This window comes from Corythoichthys intestinalis, chromosome 15, assembly GCF_030265065.1.
Source record: "Corythoichthys intestinalis isolate RoL2023-P3 chromosome 15, ASM3026506v1, whole genome shotgun sequence".
In the NCBI taxonomy this organism is placed as follows: Eukaryota; Metazoa; Chordata; class Actinopteri; order Syngnathiformes; family Syngnathidae; genus Corythoichthys; species Corythoichthys intestinalis.
The window spans coordinates 10,426,559-10,445,977 of NC_080409.1; the positions used below are offsets into that span (position 1 = coordinate 10,426,559).

The 19,419-nt window shown below is 39.2% G+C and overlaps 1 protein-coding gene across 1 annotated transcript in view; it reads right to left on the minus strand.

Moving 5' to 3' along the window:
• The window catches only part of dync1h1 (dynein, cytoplasmic 1, heavy chain 1), a 93,577-nt gene that overhangs the window by 39,129 nt on the left and 35,029 nt on the right, over window positions 1–19,419 (minus strand). Inside the window, exons 29-43 of the mRNA XM_057858868.1 lie at window positions 18,462–18,621; window positions 18,133–18,373; window positions 17,887–18,070; window positions 15,916–16,128; window positions 14,288–14,526; window positions 9,523–9,679; window positions 9,227–9,451; window positions 8,934–9,164; window positions 5,786–5,926; window positions 5,478–5,711; window positions 5,141–5,347; window positions 4,945–5,066; window positions 1,951–2,116; window positions 1,692–1,855; window positions 1,473–1,602 (exon numbers count right to left, since the gene is read on the minus strand). Of these exons, the coding sequence (XP_057714851.1) occupies window positions 1,473–1,602; window positions 1,692–1,855; window positions 1,951–2,116; window positions 4,945–5,066; window positions 5,141–5,347; window positions 5,478–5,711; window positions 5,786–5,926; window positions 8,934–9,164; window positions 9,227–9,451; window positions 9,523–9,679; window positions 14,288–14,526; window positions 15,916–16,128; window positions 17,887–18,070; window positions 18,133–18,373; window positions 18,462–18,621 (2,814 nt within the window). The remainder of the gene's footprint in view (window positions 1–1,472; window positions 1,603–1,691; window positions 1,856–1,950; window positions 2,117–4,944; window positions 5,067–5,140; window positions 5,348–5,477; window positions 5,712–5,785; window positions 5,927–8,933; window positions 9,165–9,226; window positions 9,452–9,522; window positions 9,680–14,287; window positions 14,527–15,915; window positions 16,129–17,886; window positions 18,071–18,132; window positions 18,374–18,461; window positions 18,622–19,419) is intronic.

Consider the following 19,419-nt stretch of genomic DNA (forward strand, 5'->3'; position numbering starts at 1 on the left):
CATGCCACCTTGTTTTCAGGAGAAAACACTTGGTGCCTCTACAGAGGAACGATTTAAGGCTAACTGTGGATGTTTAGACATTGTAAAAGAATAGATATCCCAATTTGGCCACGACAGAGCATTGAGCTGCTACGCGAGTCTCGACAAAATTTGCCACCTACTTCATTGGACTTCATCAAAGACTCTGGGGCTCCATCTGATGCTATGTGCACCTACAGAAGAACGATTTAAGGCTAACTATGGGTGGTGAGACTGATATCCACTGTATGCTACGTAGAGTTGGGCGTCATTTGAGTTTGAACGGTTCCGGTTCAGATTCCACTTCCCAGCGATTCTCGATTCTGCTTCTTTTAATGGGCAGGGTCAAACAAATTACATCGTTTATATTAATTTCTTGATTATTTTTTTAATTATATGAACTTTCAATTAACTTTGCTATGAATTTCTCACAGGGCTTATTTTAACTTGCATATAAATATCAGTCTTTGAACTTGAATATGACGACGTTTCTTTCCACAGCAGTGCACTTTCACAAAGTTGTTTTTTATTTTTCAAAAGCTCACGGAGAAAACATTTACACATATTCTTTTGCCTATGTTTTAGAGTGTATTATGCCGCAGGCATTTATTGTAATGCATCATTTGTTTTAGGTGGCATTTCTACAAATTAGTTAAAGGCTGGCATCTTGCAGATGTCAGGCGGGGAGTGTTCTGTCCCTTGATCTTAAATTGACGACTTTTTAAGTTTGATTTCTTTCTAAACTGTTATATTGTTTATCCGTCTACAAGATGTCACCATTGTAACTCCGGAGTATACAGTTTTTCTTTGGTTTTGCTATGCAAGCTTGGCGTTCCCAAGTGGTTACTTACTGGAAGCAGCAGGCAAAAAAACTATTTGGTGAAGTATCTCTGAGGTGTACAAACGTCACACACTTCCTGTGCACGACACATCGTTGGGAACCCTTGATAAAACAAAATCTAAGTTTGCATGTTCTCACAAAGGGTCTGATACCATTTCGGTGTGTTTATTTTGTTACTTTGTTGTCATTTATGTGAAGCGCAGCAACACGTTTTTGTGCTGAGCTAAATTAGCCACTAAATTTGATTTGCTCATAACGGAGTTAGTCTTCATGTGGCTTCTTCGTGGTGTTTGGCAGCTAGCTTTTCCCGGTCGGTGGTCGGGGCATCGAAACTGGGAGTCGAAATAAAAAAAATCGAACGGTTCCAGGAGAACCGGAGTGTTAGTCCCAGATCCCATCGGTGCTCGATGCCTAGCCTTAATACTGATATTTTTGATCAATCAAATCTTCTCTCTAAGTAAATATACATGAAAGCGGCTTATTGTCAGGTGCGTTAAAGTTTGACATTTGGACAGTGTGGCTTATCAGGTGTGCTTTGCAGTGCGGAAATTATGGTAGATATTTCTATTTTGGTTATTGTTGTTCGACCTGAAAACCAATGGTCCTACATTACCTTTGAGAGCCAGTTGCTGTAGAGGATAGGTCTGCTGAGACCCTTCTCCTTGTCAATGTTGGGGAAGTGTTTGAGTGCAACCATGTCAATATTTTCATCTGTCCACCTTCTCTCGTCATCACCAACAAGCCTAGAAAGAATATCAATCACAACGAAAACATGGGAAAGGTTCAACATTGACTAGATGACATATTTCAGATGATAACAAGTAGTGCTAACCTATCCTGGAAGAGGCGGAGAGCCTCGTGAGCCCATATCCGGATAAGGCCTTCAACTGGGAGGGTCTCAAGTGGTCGCAGAGCCTCAAAGATGCCCCTCACCCAGCGGGTCATCTCTCTTGGAGAGTAGATATAGTGAGGCTGCGTGTCTTGAGTGAACCGCTCCTGAAAGCAGACACATTCGACAAGGTGAATACTTAAACCTTTTACAGAGTAGGTCTAATTCTGGCTGAGGAAGTATCCTATATTTTTAAGCTTACCTGAGACATGGTGTAGAACTCAACCATGGCAGCAGTAAGAGGTTCGGCATAGGTCCTTAGAGAGGGAATCAGGCGCAGCATGGCCCGGTTGAAAGTGCCATAAATCTGAGTGAGAGAGGCTGGTCCGGGGTAATCCACGTACACGATAGGGACGTGACGGAGGAACCTGCCAAAAAAGGCACTCACGGTAAGTTGCAGTCTTGCAATAAAGTGATGTCTGGATATTTAAGAATTGGTCAGAGGCAAGCTACTTTGTTTACTTGTTACACATTCGTAATCCTTTTATGGGCTGTCATTTAACTCATTGGCTGCCAATGACGGCGCTAGACATCAAATTCATTTTGACAGGGAGGGGGCGAATGTTGGCAAATGAATTGGACCTCTATCATTGTCAATAAGTTTATTTTGCATCATTTCCTTGTAATTTTAAAATGCTTAAATCCTGTCAATTTCGGATCATTTCCTATTGATATTTTAGGCATTTCCTTGTTAACTCACTGGCTACCATTTACAGTGCTAGAAGTCCAATCCAATTTGACTGGGAGTGCTAGCAGGAATCAAGGCTAGCCCTCCGAGTTTTGGAATGAATTGGACTTCTATTGTTGTCAATGGTAGACAGGGTTTAATAAAAATAAAATCATCTTTAGAGTTATTAAAGGCCACTTTGGAAGCGTATTGCTGCTACTTTAAAGTCCAGTGTCACGTTTTTACAAATCACCACATTTTTATAATATATCACATTTTTACATACTACCATTTTTACAGGATACTTTTTACTTTTACGTTTTTAGGACACTTATCATGGATAGGATACCTATCATGTAAAAATATGATACCGGACGTTTCTTTTTGTGGCAGCAGTATGCTTCCGTAATTATTTATTTATTTTTCCATTTTTATTCAATTAATTTTGTTGTATTATTTTTTTGTTATTCATAAAAAAATGATTACTCTTAAATATTACATATATTCAAAATACCGTATTGGCCCGAATATAAGACGGCCCTAATTATAAGACGACCCCCTCTTTTTCAAGACTCAAATTTGAAAAAAAAAAAAGTTTTGAACACCAAATTAATTTTTATACAGAAAATTACAGTACATCCGAAACAAATGGTTATAACAATATATTTGAGAGAAAAAGCATATTATTTTGCCTCATTCAAATGTTAATATCTGAACATTTAAATATGTAAACTAAAGTGCAATCACATACGTAAATGAATGGCTTCTGGTTTTTGAAATGTAAATAAACCAATCTATTGCGTTAAAAAAACAAAATTGCAATAACTGCATTAACCATCAAAGTGAGGTCTAACTGTAACTGTAGTCTTGAAACAAATCTGAATAAGGAAAAACAAGGTTGCCTTGCTTGACCAGCGCCACCGCCTGAAAGGAACGAAGAATTTTCAGAATGACAACTTGACTCGCCGAAATGCCCAAATAGCGAGAAAAGCAAGTCAGCTCAAAAAAAGAGGGGAAAATTGCCAGCACCGGGGTCTCTGATTGCAAAATCCTTGTCAAGTCACAAGACATGAAGATAAGAGTTGTGAGAAGCCTGGAAGAGCTGACCTCATTCGAAAATTAATGATGACACCTGTTACCACCTTTCTGGATGGCCAGATTGATGAGTACCATCATGACCCAACTGATAATCTTGATCCTGACCTCAACTTTTACAATAACATGTCGAGCAACTGTAAGTACTACACAGCGGAACAGTACTACACAGAGCTTCAATAACAAGTTTGATGTTATTGCCGTCTCAGAAACCCAGCTTAAGGAAAACAAAGAAACTGACTTTAATTTGCACGGATACAACATTGCTATGATATCACCGACCATCTGCCTATCTTCACAAACTACACTCCACAAAAGAATCAGAACTGATCAAAACATTGAAAACATGAAAAAAGATCTCTAAACTCAAGACTGAAATGATGTTTACAATGCAAACAATGTGAATGCAACTTATGGGTGCTTATGAATACACTTCAGCGCGATAAGCACTGCCTGATTAAGTTGACTCCCACGAGACAAAGAATGCAAAACAAACCTTGGATGACCAAGACGCTTATCAACGCTTGCAAAAGAAAACTATCCTTGTTTTTGTTTTTTTCATTTGTTATATTCTGCCAATCTTGTTTGTAGTTTATTTGTTGACACCAGTGCTTGAGACAGCTATCATTTACCACACAATGAATTATACCTAACACTGGAGATGCACTACTGAAGTAACGTGATAGATTGATATGATGTGTTTTATGGAATGTACAATGTAGTGTCCTCTAAAAATAGGTAAGTAGTTTTATTTAGCGTTAGTGTATGTTAAAGTTGAACACTTCTATGATGAAGTAGAATGTAATTCTAATGTATTTTATTTGAAAGCCTTTTATTTAACATTGCAAGGCGAAAGAATATCAAACACTAAAACTAAATTTTGACTGTGCGTCCCGGGCTGTTGGGGGACGGGTATCGATAAGCACATGCTTTTTCCCCGTCTTTCCTTTGTCTGTCATTGTCGTTCTCGGGCAAATTCCACATTCTGAAACTGTCAGTGATTATGATGATGATGACAATGACAATAAATTCATTCATTCATTCATTCATTCAAAAAAACAAAATTGCAATAACTGCATTAACCATCAAAGTGAGGTCTAACTGTAACTGTAGTCTTGAAACAAATCTGAATAAGGAAAAACATTGCAATAAAATAATGCAAACTGGTTAAACTTCAGAGGAGCCGAAATCTGTCATGACAGAACATTACTCCTGAAGTTCAGCATTCGCTTCAATGATATCTGGCGCCATCTAGCGTCGTGAATGGGAATAATGTCTAGACCCTGAATATAAGAGGACTCCCACTTTTTCAGTCTTATGTCAATGCAAAAAAACACCGTCTTTTATTCGGGCCAATACGGCACATGCACTGTATATTTTTATCCACTAGAGAAAGTCACTTGCCTAAACCAAAAGAAGATCAGTAATATCTACCTGTGTGTGAGGGGCTTTCTGCCTGGATCCGTGGGAGGATTACATGCACCGACAAATTGGATCCTCTCTAGTTTGACCCAAGTTTGGTCCGACGTGCGGTAGAACCCTCCGTGTTCAACCATCTTAACAACAACAACAACAAAAATGAACAATTAGCAATTGATACCAAATCTGTTTTTTAAACAACATTTCGTACCTGTCTGAGGAAGGAGATAACTCTCTGCGTGCCGTACTTGTCCATGTCGGGTAGATTGATCTCATCGCAGAACAACACCAACCACTTGCCGAGCTGCACGGGCGCAAGGACCACACCGTTGGGAGTACGACGGTATTCACAGTAGTGGTCAAAGGTCTTGAGCAACAGTTCTGGGGTGGTGGCACTGGAGAAGTTTAGACCAACAACCTGACAAAATGAATTTTAAAATAAAGGAAAGTATGAGTGGGGTGATTTAAGTATTATTGATGTCTACCCAAAAAAAGTCTGTTATTATCAGAGGTGAATTCATGATAGCACAGCAAATATATTTTCTCACCTCCATATCAGGTAAGGCCCGGAGAGCGCTGAACAGCGTCATGGTCTTTCCTGAGCCAGGAGGTCCACACAGCACCAACGGTTTGTGCTCGGCCAGCCAGGTGTACAGCAAAGCCTCATGGCGAACAGTGTCCAGGGTTGGGACCACTACATCTGGCGAGGCCACCTTGTGGGTCTCTACCTCGATCTGTGGCACTTTGCCCTGCCAAGACTGCCACTCTCCTGAGATACAAACCTGAGTGGAAAAGAAGCATTTGGAACGGTTTATAAAAACATGGAAGAAACACAAACAAATTTATAAGGGCTTACCTCATAGTCAATAATGGGAATGTTGGGTGCGGTGGGGAGGGGCACAGTGGTTATACGACGGATGTATTCCCCAAGCTCAGCTCTCATTTTGAGCCTTCCATCGCCAGAGAAGGACCACAGTACGGCGTAGATCAGATACCTCTGTAGATAAACATTATTAAAAGTTGGTACAGCTTTTGTATGGCTGTAAAACCTGATTCACACAGCAGCTCAAGCACCCAAATCTGAATTACAGCAAACGTCCTCTATTTCACAGTTCGTCATTTGTACCACGCGATTTAACATTACAGTGGTGCATCAAGATACGAAAGTGGCTTACTTAACATGAATTTTTCGTATAACGTTTGAAATGGGAATCGCCTCATTTGTTTCAAGATATCTTAAAACACCACATTAAATTTGCTGTGTTGTCCTCATTTGCCTGTCTTCATTTGTAATGCTTTGTCGCCCCCCAAGTGGCGCTGAACTATTTCATTAGGTTCTAATCCTACTGATGTTTTCACATGACTATGCCAGCTCATAGCAAACATGGCATTCTAAAAGATGGGCTAACTTTGGCAGCCATAGCTTTCGATTTCATCTCGCCGTTTGTGCCTTGTGAATTATCAGTTTTTTTATTATTGTTATACATGAGCATTGTAGTGTTTATATTTAGTTTGTTTACATTTCTAGTCAAACGTAATTACACGATTGCATTATTGCGAGCAGATAGGATCTATTTCAGTAATAATAATACATTTTATTTGAAGGCGCCTTTCTGGCACTCAAGGTCGCCGTACAATCATTTTGAAAACATTTAAACAAATTTAAAATTGAAAAACAGTAAAAGCATAATAAAGTATAGAATCTTTAAGGCAGATTTAAAATTAGAGGCGTGCGAAATTCTTAGATTATTCGCGTTTCGGTCATGGAAGATTCGAGAACGATTCACAAACATCCCAATTCCGATTATTAAAATATGCCAAATAAAGCGGAAATAAAACACAGTGAGGTCATCGAGACGCAATGAGGAACGGACCGACAAATTATGCCGCTTTATCAAAAAATAAATAAATAAATCTGACTGCGGCCGACAGCCGCTTCAAACAACGCTCACGTTGCTACAAAGTCCATCCACATAATGCTACAGTAGATATCTTATGTATATTAGGGCTGTCCAAAACGACTAATTTTCTCCCGATTAGTCAGCCGACTTTTTTTACGATTAATCGATTAATCTAATAATTAAGAAATTTTTTTTGTTTTTTTGTTTTTTTTTTTGTTTACTAATTTAGCAATGAAATTTTTGTTGACGCTTGTCAATTCACAAAAAACATATTGGAACACTTAAATTATTTATTAAGTACAAATAAACACGTAAATAGCAATAATAAATCACAAATAAACAATGAGTTCAAATGCTGATAGAATTAACTAGTGTAGCATCCCGATTGAAAAGGTGGTCTCTTAAACTGATGGTTTACAACTTTTATTCTATCCTTGATGTAATCACACCGTAAGAGCTTCGGTGCACACAAATAAAACAACACAATTAGAAATTAACAAAAACTTTTCACCTTTTTCCTTTTAAACCTTATTTATATATCAATTAATTGCCTTTACCTTAATTTATAACCTTATCGTTGACAATCTCTCCCTTGAGTGCAATCACTGTATATATTTATGACCTTTTAACCTTATATAATTTTCTATACCATAAAATAAACCATAACATGAAATAAACCTTTCAGTTAGCATTAAGGACAATACTAATAGCACTTGTAGGCCCATTGTCAATGAAACATTATTATTCAGTAAGGCGACAGCACCCTCTGGTGTACAAAAATGAAAAACAAAACAAACAAAAAAACTGGGTGACGGAGCTTGAAGTGTTTATTCACGGCCGACGTGCTGCCAAGCTTGGTTGTAATGGTTTTGAAAGTGTTCGCATTTAGGTTTATGGATTTGGGTGGATTCCTCTAGTTGCAACAGTGAATATGACATGACTAATTCAACATGGCTGAATCCAGCTGCTCCCTGTTAAGACCACCATTAGGTATGTTTATGTTCGAGCTAATGTTTTTTCTTATGTATTCGTTATTTAGTATTTTGGGGGGGGGGGAGTATATGTGTTTGAACAATTTGTCAAGAGCATTGTAAAAACAAAAAAATATATATATACAGCACTGTGCAAAAGTTTTAGGCAGGTGTCCTGCCTAAAACTTGCACAGTACTGTATATATATATATATATATATATATATTAGCATTTTAAAGCATGTAAGCTAGCGGACTTTTGCTAGGCATGTTAGCAAATTGTTCTTTTGTTGTACTTAGGTCCTCATTAGTTTAATTAATTATTTTTAAATGAAAGTTTATTTTTTATTTGCATTTAATGAGCTTTTGAGAGTGCAATTTAAAAAGCCTTTGTTTTACATCCCCTAAAATTTATTCTGCAACACATTAAATGCTCCTAATCCAATTACTCAATTATTCAAACCAAGTAATCAATTAAAATAATCGATATCAGCAGCCCTATTACAGTAAATATAACCTTTCGTATGATTAATCATTTTTCGTAATATAAAGCAAAAATAAATAAAAAGCTTCAAAAATGTTTGGTAAAATAATTTTTTCATATACCCCAGCTTTCGTAACCAGGTACTAAATATCAAATATCCCAAAAAACTACACAGCACTGTAAAAGATACATATTACTTCCTGCTTTTAAATGTCACGCCAAAAGATCCTGCTGCCATATCGGTCATAATTCTTCCCATGGAAAACACATCTCTACTTTCGGAACTTTCAGGTTACGAGACTACTCCCATGACCTATTAATGTCGTAAGTAGAGGTACCACTGTATTATATTTTTACACTTTCACTGGAAATGAATATCGGCTCCAACAAACGGTTATCGGCCCCTCTAACTACTAATAATCAGCATCGGTATCGGTCCTGAAAACCCATATCAGTTGATCTCTAGGCATCAATCTGTCGTTAACAGGGTGTTCCACCAGTAACTGTTTTTTCTCATTTGGATAAGGCTTGATTTCGATCTGCCATGGCGAATACCCAAACTGTCACTTGAGAGCGAAAAATAAATGCTGAATAGAGCAAGTTGTTACGCAAAATTACATATTCACAAATGTTGAAATTTATGATTTACCTGCATGTATCGCTCTAGTTGATCAATGGGCATCGGAAAGTCGGGGTGGTTGTTGTTGTAGAGTGCTACATTGCGGCAAGCCTGGTGCAGCATGGAACAAAGGGAACCCAAGCAGCGCAAGCGGGTGAAGTCCATGATGTGCTCCAACTTGGAGGCATGCTCCAAGGCCTTAATGACGAGTCCGGTGGAGGTGAAGTATGGCTGCAAGATGGTGGCGGCGTCACGCTGGATCTAAAGGTAAAGAGATTTCAGTAAAAATGTCTCGCAACATGTCTCATTTTCCACGGCATTGCCTGCAACATGGGTGAAGCGGTCTCTTCTTCGTCTTCTGTGCCTTTCCGATTTCGCTGCGCCTCGTCCTCTCCCTCGTCCAGGGGAATGCTCCGAAAACGCGCCAGGAAGTTGTTGAAGATCATGTCCGTGCTGAGCACGTCCTCGCTGAACCACACCATACCACAGCGGGAGACAGTGGCCAGAGTAGCGTACTTCAGGTCCTGGACCTCAAACATAACACGCACCTGGAGACAAAGGAGGAGGCTTACTACTAGATTTGACAGAAGGTAAAAAAGAAAACTGTGGCTGCCGTTACATTTGGCGGCAAGCTGAGACGTTCTCCGTTGGGAAGCGTGAGTAGCTTATTGTCGTCCAAGACTGAGTTGAGATTTTCAACCCACTCAGGGTCAACGTCTCCGTCAAAGATGATCCACTGTCGCTTTTGCAATTCACCTCTTACGTTGTCAATGATCCTGGATGCCGAAAGAAGATGTTAAATACCCAATAACGTGAGCTACAGTGCTGGCCAAAAGTATTGCCACCCCAGCAATTCTGTCAGATAATCCTCAATTTCTCCCAGAAAATGATTGCAATTACAAATAATATCTTCATTTATTTTGCTAAAAACGTATAAGAGAATGAGGAAAAAAAATCAAATCATTATCATATACACATAACTTCCAAAAATGGGTCGCACAAAAGTATTGGCACCCTTTGAAAAGTCATATGCTGCTTCTCTAATTTGTGTAATTAATAGCACCTGTTACTTACCTGTGACACATTACAGGTGGTGGCAAAACGTAAATCACACTTGCAGCCAGTTAAAATGGATTAAAGTTGACTCAACCTCTGTCCTGTGTGCTTGTGTATACCACATTGAGCATGGAGAAAAGAAAGAAGACCAAAGAACTGTCGGAGGACTTCAGAAGCAAAATTGTGAGGAAGCATGGGCAATCTCAGGGCTATAAGTCCATCTCCAAAGACCTGAATGTTCCTGTGTCTACCGTGCGCAGCGTCATCAAGAAGTGTAAAGACCATGGCACTGTGGCTAACCTCTCTAGATGTGGACGAAGAAGAAAAGTTGACGAGCGATTTCAATGAAAGACTGTGCGGATGGTGAATAAAGAACCTCGACTATCATCCAAACAAGTTCAAGCTGTCCTGCAGTCCGAGCGTACAACAGTGTCAACCCGTACTATCCGCCGGCGTCTGAATGAAAAGGGACTATGGTAGGATACCCAGGAAGACCCCACTTCTGACCCAGAGACATAAAAAAGCCAGGCTGGAGTTTGTCAAAACTTACCTGAGAGAGTCAAAAACTTTTTGGAAGAATGTTAGAGCTTTTTGAGAAAAGGCATCAACAGAGTTTACAGGGAAAAACAACAAGGCCAAGCACTAGGAAATGGTTTGAGAGAAAGCACTGGAGACTTCTAAAGTGGCCAGCAATGAGTCAAGACCTGAATCCCATAGAAAACCTGTGGAGAGATCTGAAAATGGCAGTTTGGAGAAGTTAACTTTCAAATCTCGGAGACCTGGAGCAGTTGGCCAAAAAGGGATGGTCTAAAATTCCAGCAGAGCATTGTAAGAAACTCAGTGATGCATACCGGAAGTGGTTGTTCGCAGTTATTTTGCCTAAAGGTTGTGCTACCAAGTATTAGGCTGAGGGTGCTAATACTTTTGTCCAATCCATTTTCAGAGTTTTGTGCATTTGTAATTGCAACCATTTTCTGGGAGAAACTGAGCATAAACGGACAGAATTGAAGGTGTGCCAATATTTTTGGCCAGCACAGTACATTGTTTGAAAAGGAAGGCTGGACCTAATTTAGAAATAACTCTATTCCAAAAACAATTCAATGGTCAGTCACCGCGATTGTGAATTAGCTTGACAAGTGTCGTTTTTTTGGCAGCTCTTTTAATTTTCAGCTTAGTCTTTTGGAGGAAATACTTTTTAAGTCTTAGTCATATTTTAGTCAAAATGTGTTAGCCTTCATCTAGTTTTCGTGGATAAATATTCAAAACGTTTCCATCTGTAAAAATTCAAAGGTTTTAGTCCCAATATATATATATATATTAGGGCTGTCAAAATTATCGCGTTAACGCGCGGTAATTAATTTTTTTTAATTAATCACGTTAAAATATTTGACGCAATTAACGCACATGTCCCGCTCAGACAGTATTCTGCCTTTTGGTAAGTTTTACAGCAAGCCTTTTTGTGCTGTCTAACAGCGAACTCTTGTGGTCGCTTTGCGACATGGTTTATTTTTTTCTTGCCAGTTCAATATGGCTGCACGACGTCTCGGGCTGACGCCTACGTTGTAATGTTGTGCTTATATGATCCTTGGACAAGATTTGTCCGTAAGTATGGTTGTTGTAAAGAATGTACATATTATGTTAGTAAGCGAAATGTTCTATTTTTTGTATGAGACGCTTTTTGTTTATGTTTAGTGAACCTGTATAGCATGCTAAGCTAACGTTGTTGGTAATGCAATGCTTGTGTACTTTTTTTTTTTGTAGTTTTATGACGGTCTAAAGAGGACAATGGTTTGAGGCTATTTTATTAATAAATCAGATGAAAAAGGAAGAAGTCTGATTATTAAGGCGTCGTTCACTAGCTGTCTAGCTTTGGAAAAAGTAGACGCTTCGCAATGAGGACAGCATAGACAGATTTAAATGACAGTAGAGTGAAATGCCCACTACAGTCCTTATGTACCATATGTTGAATGTACAGTGGGGAGAACAAGTATTTGATACACTGCCAATGGGTTTTCCCATTGGCAGTGTATCAAATACTTATTTCTCCCCACTATATATATCCATCTTGTGCCTATCTTTCCATTCCAACAATTTATTTTACAGAATATATATATAATTTACTGAAAAATATGGCATATTTTATAGATGGTTTGAATTACGATTAATTGCGATTAATTACGATTAATTAATTTTTAAGCTGTAATTAACTCGATTAAAAATTTTAATCGTTTGACAGCCCTAATATATATATATATATATATATTTTTTTTTTGGTTGTTAAAAGGATTCCACCCATTTCAAAGAAGCATTGAAAGACGAGCACATACTGTATCATCTACAAACGATAACGCCAATTTTGTGAGGGCTCGTGAAGATGTAACACTACTACTGTAAGCTGTAGCAGATGCCAACATAATCAAAGCAACACAACAACCGTTAAAGATGACGCTCGATAGGCTAATGTAAACGCTAACAGGCACGCTACGAGTTACATTTAGTGTGCGATAGAGGTCGACCGATACATGGACTTTTTTCCCAACATTGGTAATCGACCTATTAACAAAAAAAGGACAATGCAGCAGTTTGAAGGCAGCTTGCAACAGGAAAGCTTCCGGCTTGCCTGTTTTATAGATATTTTATGAAAAAAAAAAAAAAAACAATATGTTGCATGAGAGGACATGCAATGTTGCTTTAGCCTTTTAAGGTGTTTACGGAGTGATCCATACACTCTAACTAATTCGTAGTGTTAGCGTAGCGTTAGCATAGCATTCACATTAGCTTTAGCATTAAACTCTCACGCTCACTTGTTTACATCTCGTCGTGACATCCTGGTTGGTTTCATTATTTCAAAATAATGTACCGGTACTGTTCTTACTAATATAAAAAGAGGTGCTGCGTTCGTTGGTTTGGTCATCATTGTGTATTTTCAAATGACCTCAACTATCGGCTTACAAAATCTGCTTTGGATACCGGCAATTGGCTGAATCATTTTGGGGCGATGTCGGTATTGGCATCGGCATTTGAAAATCCCTTACCAGTTGACTTCTAGTGTGCGATGATAACTCAGCACAGACTTTTAAAGGCTAACACAATATTGCATACTCTCGCATGCCAAGATAGGAAAACAAATCTTACTATGTGTTTGAAAACAAGCAAGCCTGGAGCACAGCCTGGCTTAAAAAAAACATCAATGTTTATACATCTTTGGTAGTAAATGAACTAACCACTATTAACAACAAACTATGCCTCATTTTCATCTCGTAATCTCGTTTTAGTCTCGCACTAGGCATGTGATTTTGACGGTACGATAACCGTGAGCAAAAATACCGCGGTTTCACGGTATTGCAATTATAGCTCCAAAATTTTGAGATGTATGGGTTTAAAAAAATAAAAATAAAAATAAATAAATAAATAAACTTTTTTCCATTGAACAGGTTTTTTTTTTTTTCAGAACATATTTGCAAATTGGAACATGAATATAATGTGAAAATAAATTAATGTGAAAATAAATAAATTAACAAAAAATAACAAATATTTTATATAAAATTAAAATAAATAGAACCTAGACTATAACCACAGCCACAGCTCAAGTTGCTCAATATTAGAGCAAGAACAAAATAATTGCTATAAAAAAGTAAAAACAATTCTAAATTAAAAATATATACTGTATGACTTTTTTTGAGGGGGAGAAGCTGCAATTTCGCCATTTTCAGCCACTGTGTCAACTCTCTTTTTTTTCTTCTCCCTCCTTCATTTAAGCTTGTTTCTCACTCAGCGGCTGTGAGGCATGAAACGTCGACGAAGCTGCTCTCCCAGCTTAGCCTAGGCTAACATTCGTCTTTGTAAGTTTTAGTTAGTTTGTATATTGAATTTGAAAGGAAAATGTGTGTTTTGTTTTTGGCGACCTTTTTCATGGTTCTACTGCTATCCTGTTGAACCTACTCACATGTGGAAAAATACAATTGTATAACGTTTTAAATGTATTCATTTGTATATTTCACCACGATTTGAGAGCTCAATAAATTGAAGAAAAGTACGCCTTGTGTTTGGAGGGTTTGTTTTTGGGTTTGCTGTTTAGCAGAATAGCGTCACTGACACTCACGGCAACAAACAGGGGAAGGGTGAGGGCTGCCGCACGAAGCCACTTCGGCTGCATTTTGGCACATGAAAAATAGCGAATACCGTACTAAGGTATGACGGAAAATTTTAGTGGTTTTGAAACCGCGACGTTTTCACACCACGGTAAACCGTGAAACCGGTAACCGGCACATGTCTATCTCGCACTATACGTTTTTCTCTTTTAGCTCATTAGGTCAAGCAACACTCACTTTCTGAGAATGTGTGTAAACAAGCCGTCAGTCCATTCGCGTGTGTTGGGATCCAGTGTTCCATACAGGTGGTCCTTGCTTATGGCTTTGGGGTCAATAATGTGGGCCACCCCCTCAACGCCTTCCAATCTTTCCAGGGCTTTGAGTAGCACCCTCCATGCCATAGTCTTGCCACTTCCTGAAGGTCCCACCATCATGAGACCGTGGTTGATCTGTGTTATCTGGTATAGTTGGAGTACCTAGAGTTTGGAATGATGTAGTTACATTTTCGTTCCGGAAAAGGTACATTTGTCACGTATTTTAAAAGTGTCACAATATATTGAAAATGTGATATACTGCGATACTTCGTAGCTCAAAAGGTTATCGATACGCTCCCACCAAGAATCAATACAGTGAAATTCAACCTGAACAATTTTAAACAAATATGATCTTTCATAACACTTGGGGCTGCTAGAATGTTTCTGCATTCAATGATTTTATCGCACATTGAATATTGCATTTCATGTTGGAAACTGGCAGGTGTAAATACATGCAGTAACACAGAATCACGATTAAAAAAAAAGTATTTTCCAGAAAACCAATGTAATTCGATGTTTGTAACATTTTAAAGAAGTACAATTTATTAAGCCTTGCGAATTAAAAAAAAGATGAAAAAAAAAAAAAACAACGCCTTGTCTAATGTACAAGGTGTTACATGGACCTGCCTACCTCCCATGGCAGACATTTTTATTTTTATTTTTTTATTTTATTTTTTTTTTTTCACACGGAACTGTGAGGTCCCACTCAGAAAAATGGCCTTCCGTCAAAATTCTCTCCCTGTAAAGGCCTCAAACAGTTTACCACTTGCCATTCGGGAGTGACCTACAGTGGTATGAAAAAGTATCTGAACCTTTTGGAATTTCTCACATTTCCGCATGAAATCACCCTCAAACGCTATCTGATCTTTGTCAACATCACACAGATGAAAAAACAGTGTCTGCTCTACCTAAAACCACCCAAACATTTAGAGGTTTTTGTATTTTAATAAGGATAGTATGCAAACAATGATAGAAGATAAAGATGAAGTCTATAGAATGAAAAGTGACGAAAGCGGAGATTTCATTCAGCCAATTTGTTGCCGAACACATCTTAGAATTTGCAAAAGAAATGTTCCCCGACTCAAAGATTGCATCGGTAAATTAATTTTATCAATTGACCTTTTTTTATTTACAATTTGACACACTAACGAACTACCTTCAAGTCAAACTGAATTGCGAGCTGAAGTGCCATGAAGTGCAGCAATCAAGACATGATAGAAATTGCCAAAAGTGCTACATACAATTATAACAAAAGTCACTGTTAAATTTTTGTAATCATGACGATATTGATTATTCTTTGATTGCACCAGGTTATACGTTACAATATTACCAATAAATTCATATTATTTTTAAAATTGAGTTTTATTTTTGTTTCATATTGCACGCTATATGCAACGTTGTAAGATTAGTCACCATTTTGTAGGGTCATACGTCACTATTTGTAAAATTGCCAACGGCCTCGGGTTAACAGGTATGTATATCGCAAATCGTAGCATATCGTGAGCAACTCTGAGGTTGCCACGTCTAATGTAGTTAGTTTTGCATTCTTACCTTCTCTACCCACATACTGCCCACTTCATCACCATCGCCGTAAGTGAGGTACATCTCCTTGCAGACCTTTTTCAGCTCCTCCCTCAGCGCAGTCATCTCGCCGCGCATGTACTGCACGCCGGGAAAGACGTCGGACAAGAGGCTGAACAGGAGAGGAATGTCCTCCGCAACCAGCTTGGGAACCATGGTCTCGCACACACTCTGGATCAGAATCTACAGGGCAAAACGGTGGAAATGAATCAGCTTGGTGACTGTTAGCTCATTCGCTGCCATTTACGGCTCCAGACGTCCAGGTCATTTTGACAGTCAATATGGATTGGATGTCTAGCGATGTCAATGGCACTCGAACATGAACACTTCCCGGTTTTGGGTGCATTTACGGGTCACTACCTGTTCAGTAACTCAAATATCAACAGGTGGTAACCAGTACATGCCCCAAAGTCAAAAGGAGGTGACCCCCCAAATGCCCCAAAATCAACAGGAATCAGTGGGAAATTAAGTGGAAATGACCTGAAATGACCCAAAAGAACTCATTGGCTGCCATTGATGGCCATAGACATCTGACCCGTAGGACAGATGGCTGCGAATGAACGAATGTCCATTCACTGCCATGGATTGGGTGTATACTCGTGATGACCACGTTTCAATTCACAGCTGTTTATTCGTTGTATTGTCGAGTACCATTGAATGATTTCCTGACCTGTGTATCGATAATTGTTGTATCGCCATTTTATGAGATAACAATTATCGTGAGCCTTGTATTGCAAATCATATCGTGAGTTACCCAGATGTTCCCACGTCTACTGAGAATAGCCTGTTTTGCACTGATCAGTTGCAAAAGTGCGGTTCTAGTTATAAGATCAAAATAGTTCATAGAGCAAACATAGTGGTTTTCATTTCAACAGGCCACACAAAAACAAGGGAGGGGGCACTGTGACGCCAGCTTCTGCTACAGTTACAGTGAGTTGTTGACGTTGCATGCATAAACAATAGCGGTGAGCTATTAAGGGGCGGTCTCTGTTCTCTGCTCTACCAATCAAATCGTACTGTTCCCGTGAACTCCCCAAACTTCCCCAAAAGAACCTGCTGGGATCAGGACCTGAAGGTGTTCCTCTATTGTGGAAAAACTAAATTTTCGCAGTTCTAGCAACCAAGGCCACGTTTAGACGGTAACGATCTTTCGCAATAACGCAAACGTTTTGCCGGTATTTTAATTCCGCGTTTACACGACCATTATGTATGCCAATGAATCAGGCCAGGGTTGTTTACAGTGATCTGCCGGCTCCCTCTAGAAGCAGTATGTGAAACATTGGTAGGGTTGCCCATAAAATTTATAATTAATACTAATATTTATAACGCACTTTACATTTGAAAAACAAATCTCAAAGTGCACAAGTCCCAAAATTACGGAAAAGAGCATTTTCAGTTGGGACTCTGAAAGACTTATCACCAAATAAATCGTTTAATAAATAAATAAATAGTTTGGCTGGGGTGAAACTTATGGTCTGGAGCGACAAATGTGTGAAACTATTAATACTTATTATATCATTTTCACACTAAACGACCAGAAGTAGCTCAAGGCTTGTGTTTCAACACTGGCGGTAACTTATTAAAAACAACTGAAAAGGGCTGAACAAAATGCCACAAAGAAGAAAATCATATTCTGCAGATTACAAGCTGCCAGCAGCCCAAAACAATCGAGCAGCAGTGTCATGTTAGCATATCGTACAATTATTCAGCCTGTTGTTCTCCATTCTATTGTTATTTTCAATTTCCTTTCAAGATGGCATGTCTTTTCCTGGTGTTAGATTTCACCCCCAAAATGAGACTTATACTCCAGTGCAACGTGGATATGTATTTTTTTCCTACTTATTGCGCATTGTTTTAGTTGGTGCAATTTATTGTCGGAACATTACGGTCATTTTAAACAATTTTTTAAAATGTTAGATTGAGATTTTTCTCCCCCCTTACTTCTTGTTCAGGCAGGTTCTCCGCAATCTCATTTTCATCCACGACTTCCCCGCGTTCAAGCTTCTCCCTTTTGATTCTCTGGATGCGTTCACGCTTCACGTTGCCAGCGCTGATCAACACGCTTTTGAGAGCTCGCAGCCCGAAATCGTAGTGACTTTGGGACGACAGCTGCTCGTCGCACAGTCTGAAATGGAAGAAATTACCGGTAACATCCACTCTCTTGAATGCAATTAGACTTTTCCTTACTTGAAGAAGGGCACAATCTTCTTGGCGAGGATCTCGGCCGTGCGGAAACCTTGTGAGTAAAGCATGACCTGGGCGATAAGCTGGCGGTCTGGCTTGGTCATGGCCAAGCTGCGGAAGAGCTTCTTCAAGTTGTCGGGCAGGTTGGATCGGCCGGCGTAGCCAGGATTCATGGTGATGAAGATGGCCATGTCCGGGCTCACCTTCACCTGCTTGTTAAGAAGCTCTGTGGTGACGGGCACACCTAAATGGACGACAAAAGCCGTTTTTTACAAACAGTCTTTTCCTCCCTCTTGGGGGGTCTTGGGATTTGGACAACACGTTCCACATACTCCTGTCTCTGTTGGGGTTGCTGTGTTCCCTCAAGGCCACTTGGATATACTGGACTTGCTGGGAGACGGCAGAAAGCATTCTCTCCTCCAGACGATTGAACTCGTCAAAGCAACCCCAAGCGCCGACCTGACACAGTCCCACGAAGATACGACCCATGGCCTAATGGTACGGAGGAAAAAGAAAACATTTTTAATGTAAAATTTAAATGCCAAGGCATTAAAATGAAAGATATGTCAGATCTAAGTGCATTACATTGGCGATGCAAGCATGAAATCACACAATAGTCAAATGATGTTACTTTCATATAATTGAATATATGGATTGACGAACCATTACCCCGAATTCACACCGCCTGCAGTTGAGACACGGATGCGCGACGACTACGATAACCTCGCAGATCAATTTCTACCGGTTGCGTTTGTACTATGAATGTCTGCAGCAATCAAACAGAGGAAATCAGGACGGCTCTCACAAAAATAAACACATTAAAAAAAAAAAAAAAAACGACTGGAGAAAAAAAATGGGGGACAAGACACCGGTGTTGTAAAGTCAAAATCGCGTAAGTAGAGTACATTTTAACCCGGGGACTACCTGTACTGTAATATGTTTGGAACTTTAGTTCAAATAAAAAAACAAACCATTTTTTTGGTACCTGAACGAGACTATCGGAAGATTCTCAAAATAAGGTGACTCAGTCTCTGGTACAGAAATATGCAGTCTGGACATCCCTAATAACAACAATGATCCTCGTTGACAAACGTGCTTTATATTGAAAGGAAACTTATTTTGTATCAGTGCTAAACATCCTTTCCAGCACGGGTACAGTATATTGTTTCAACTTCATGCAGACTGGGCTCGCCGTCCGGAAAAAATAGATTTCTGCGTCCAGCCGACAATCACACGCGACACGTTGCAGCCCACTCTGCTGGCGGTGGAAAATTTATTAGTATGCTTGCG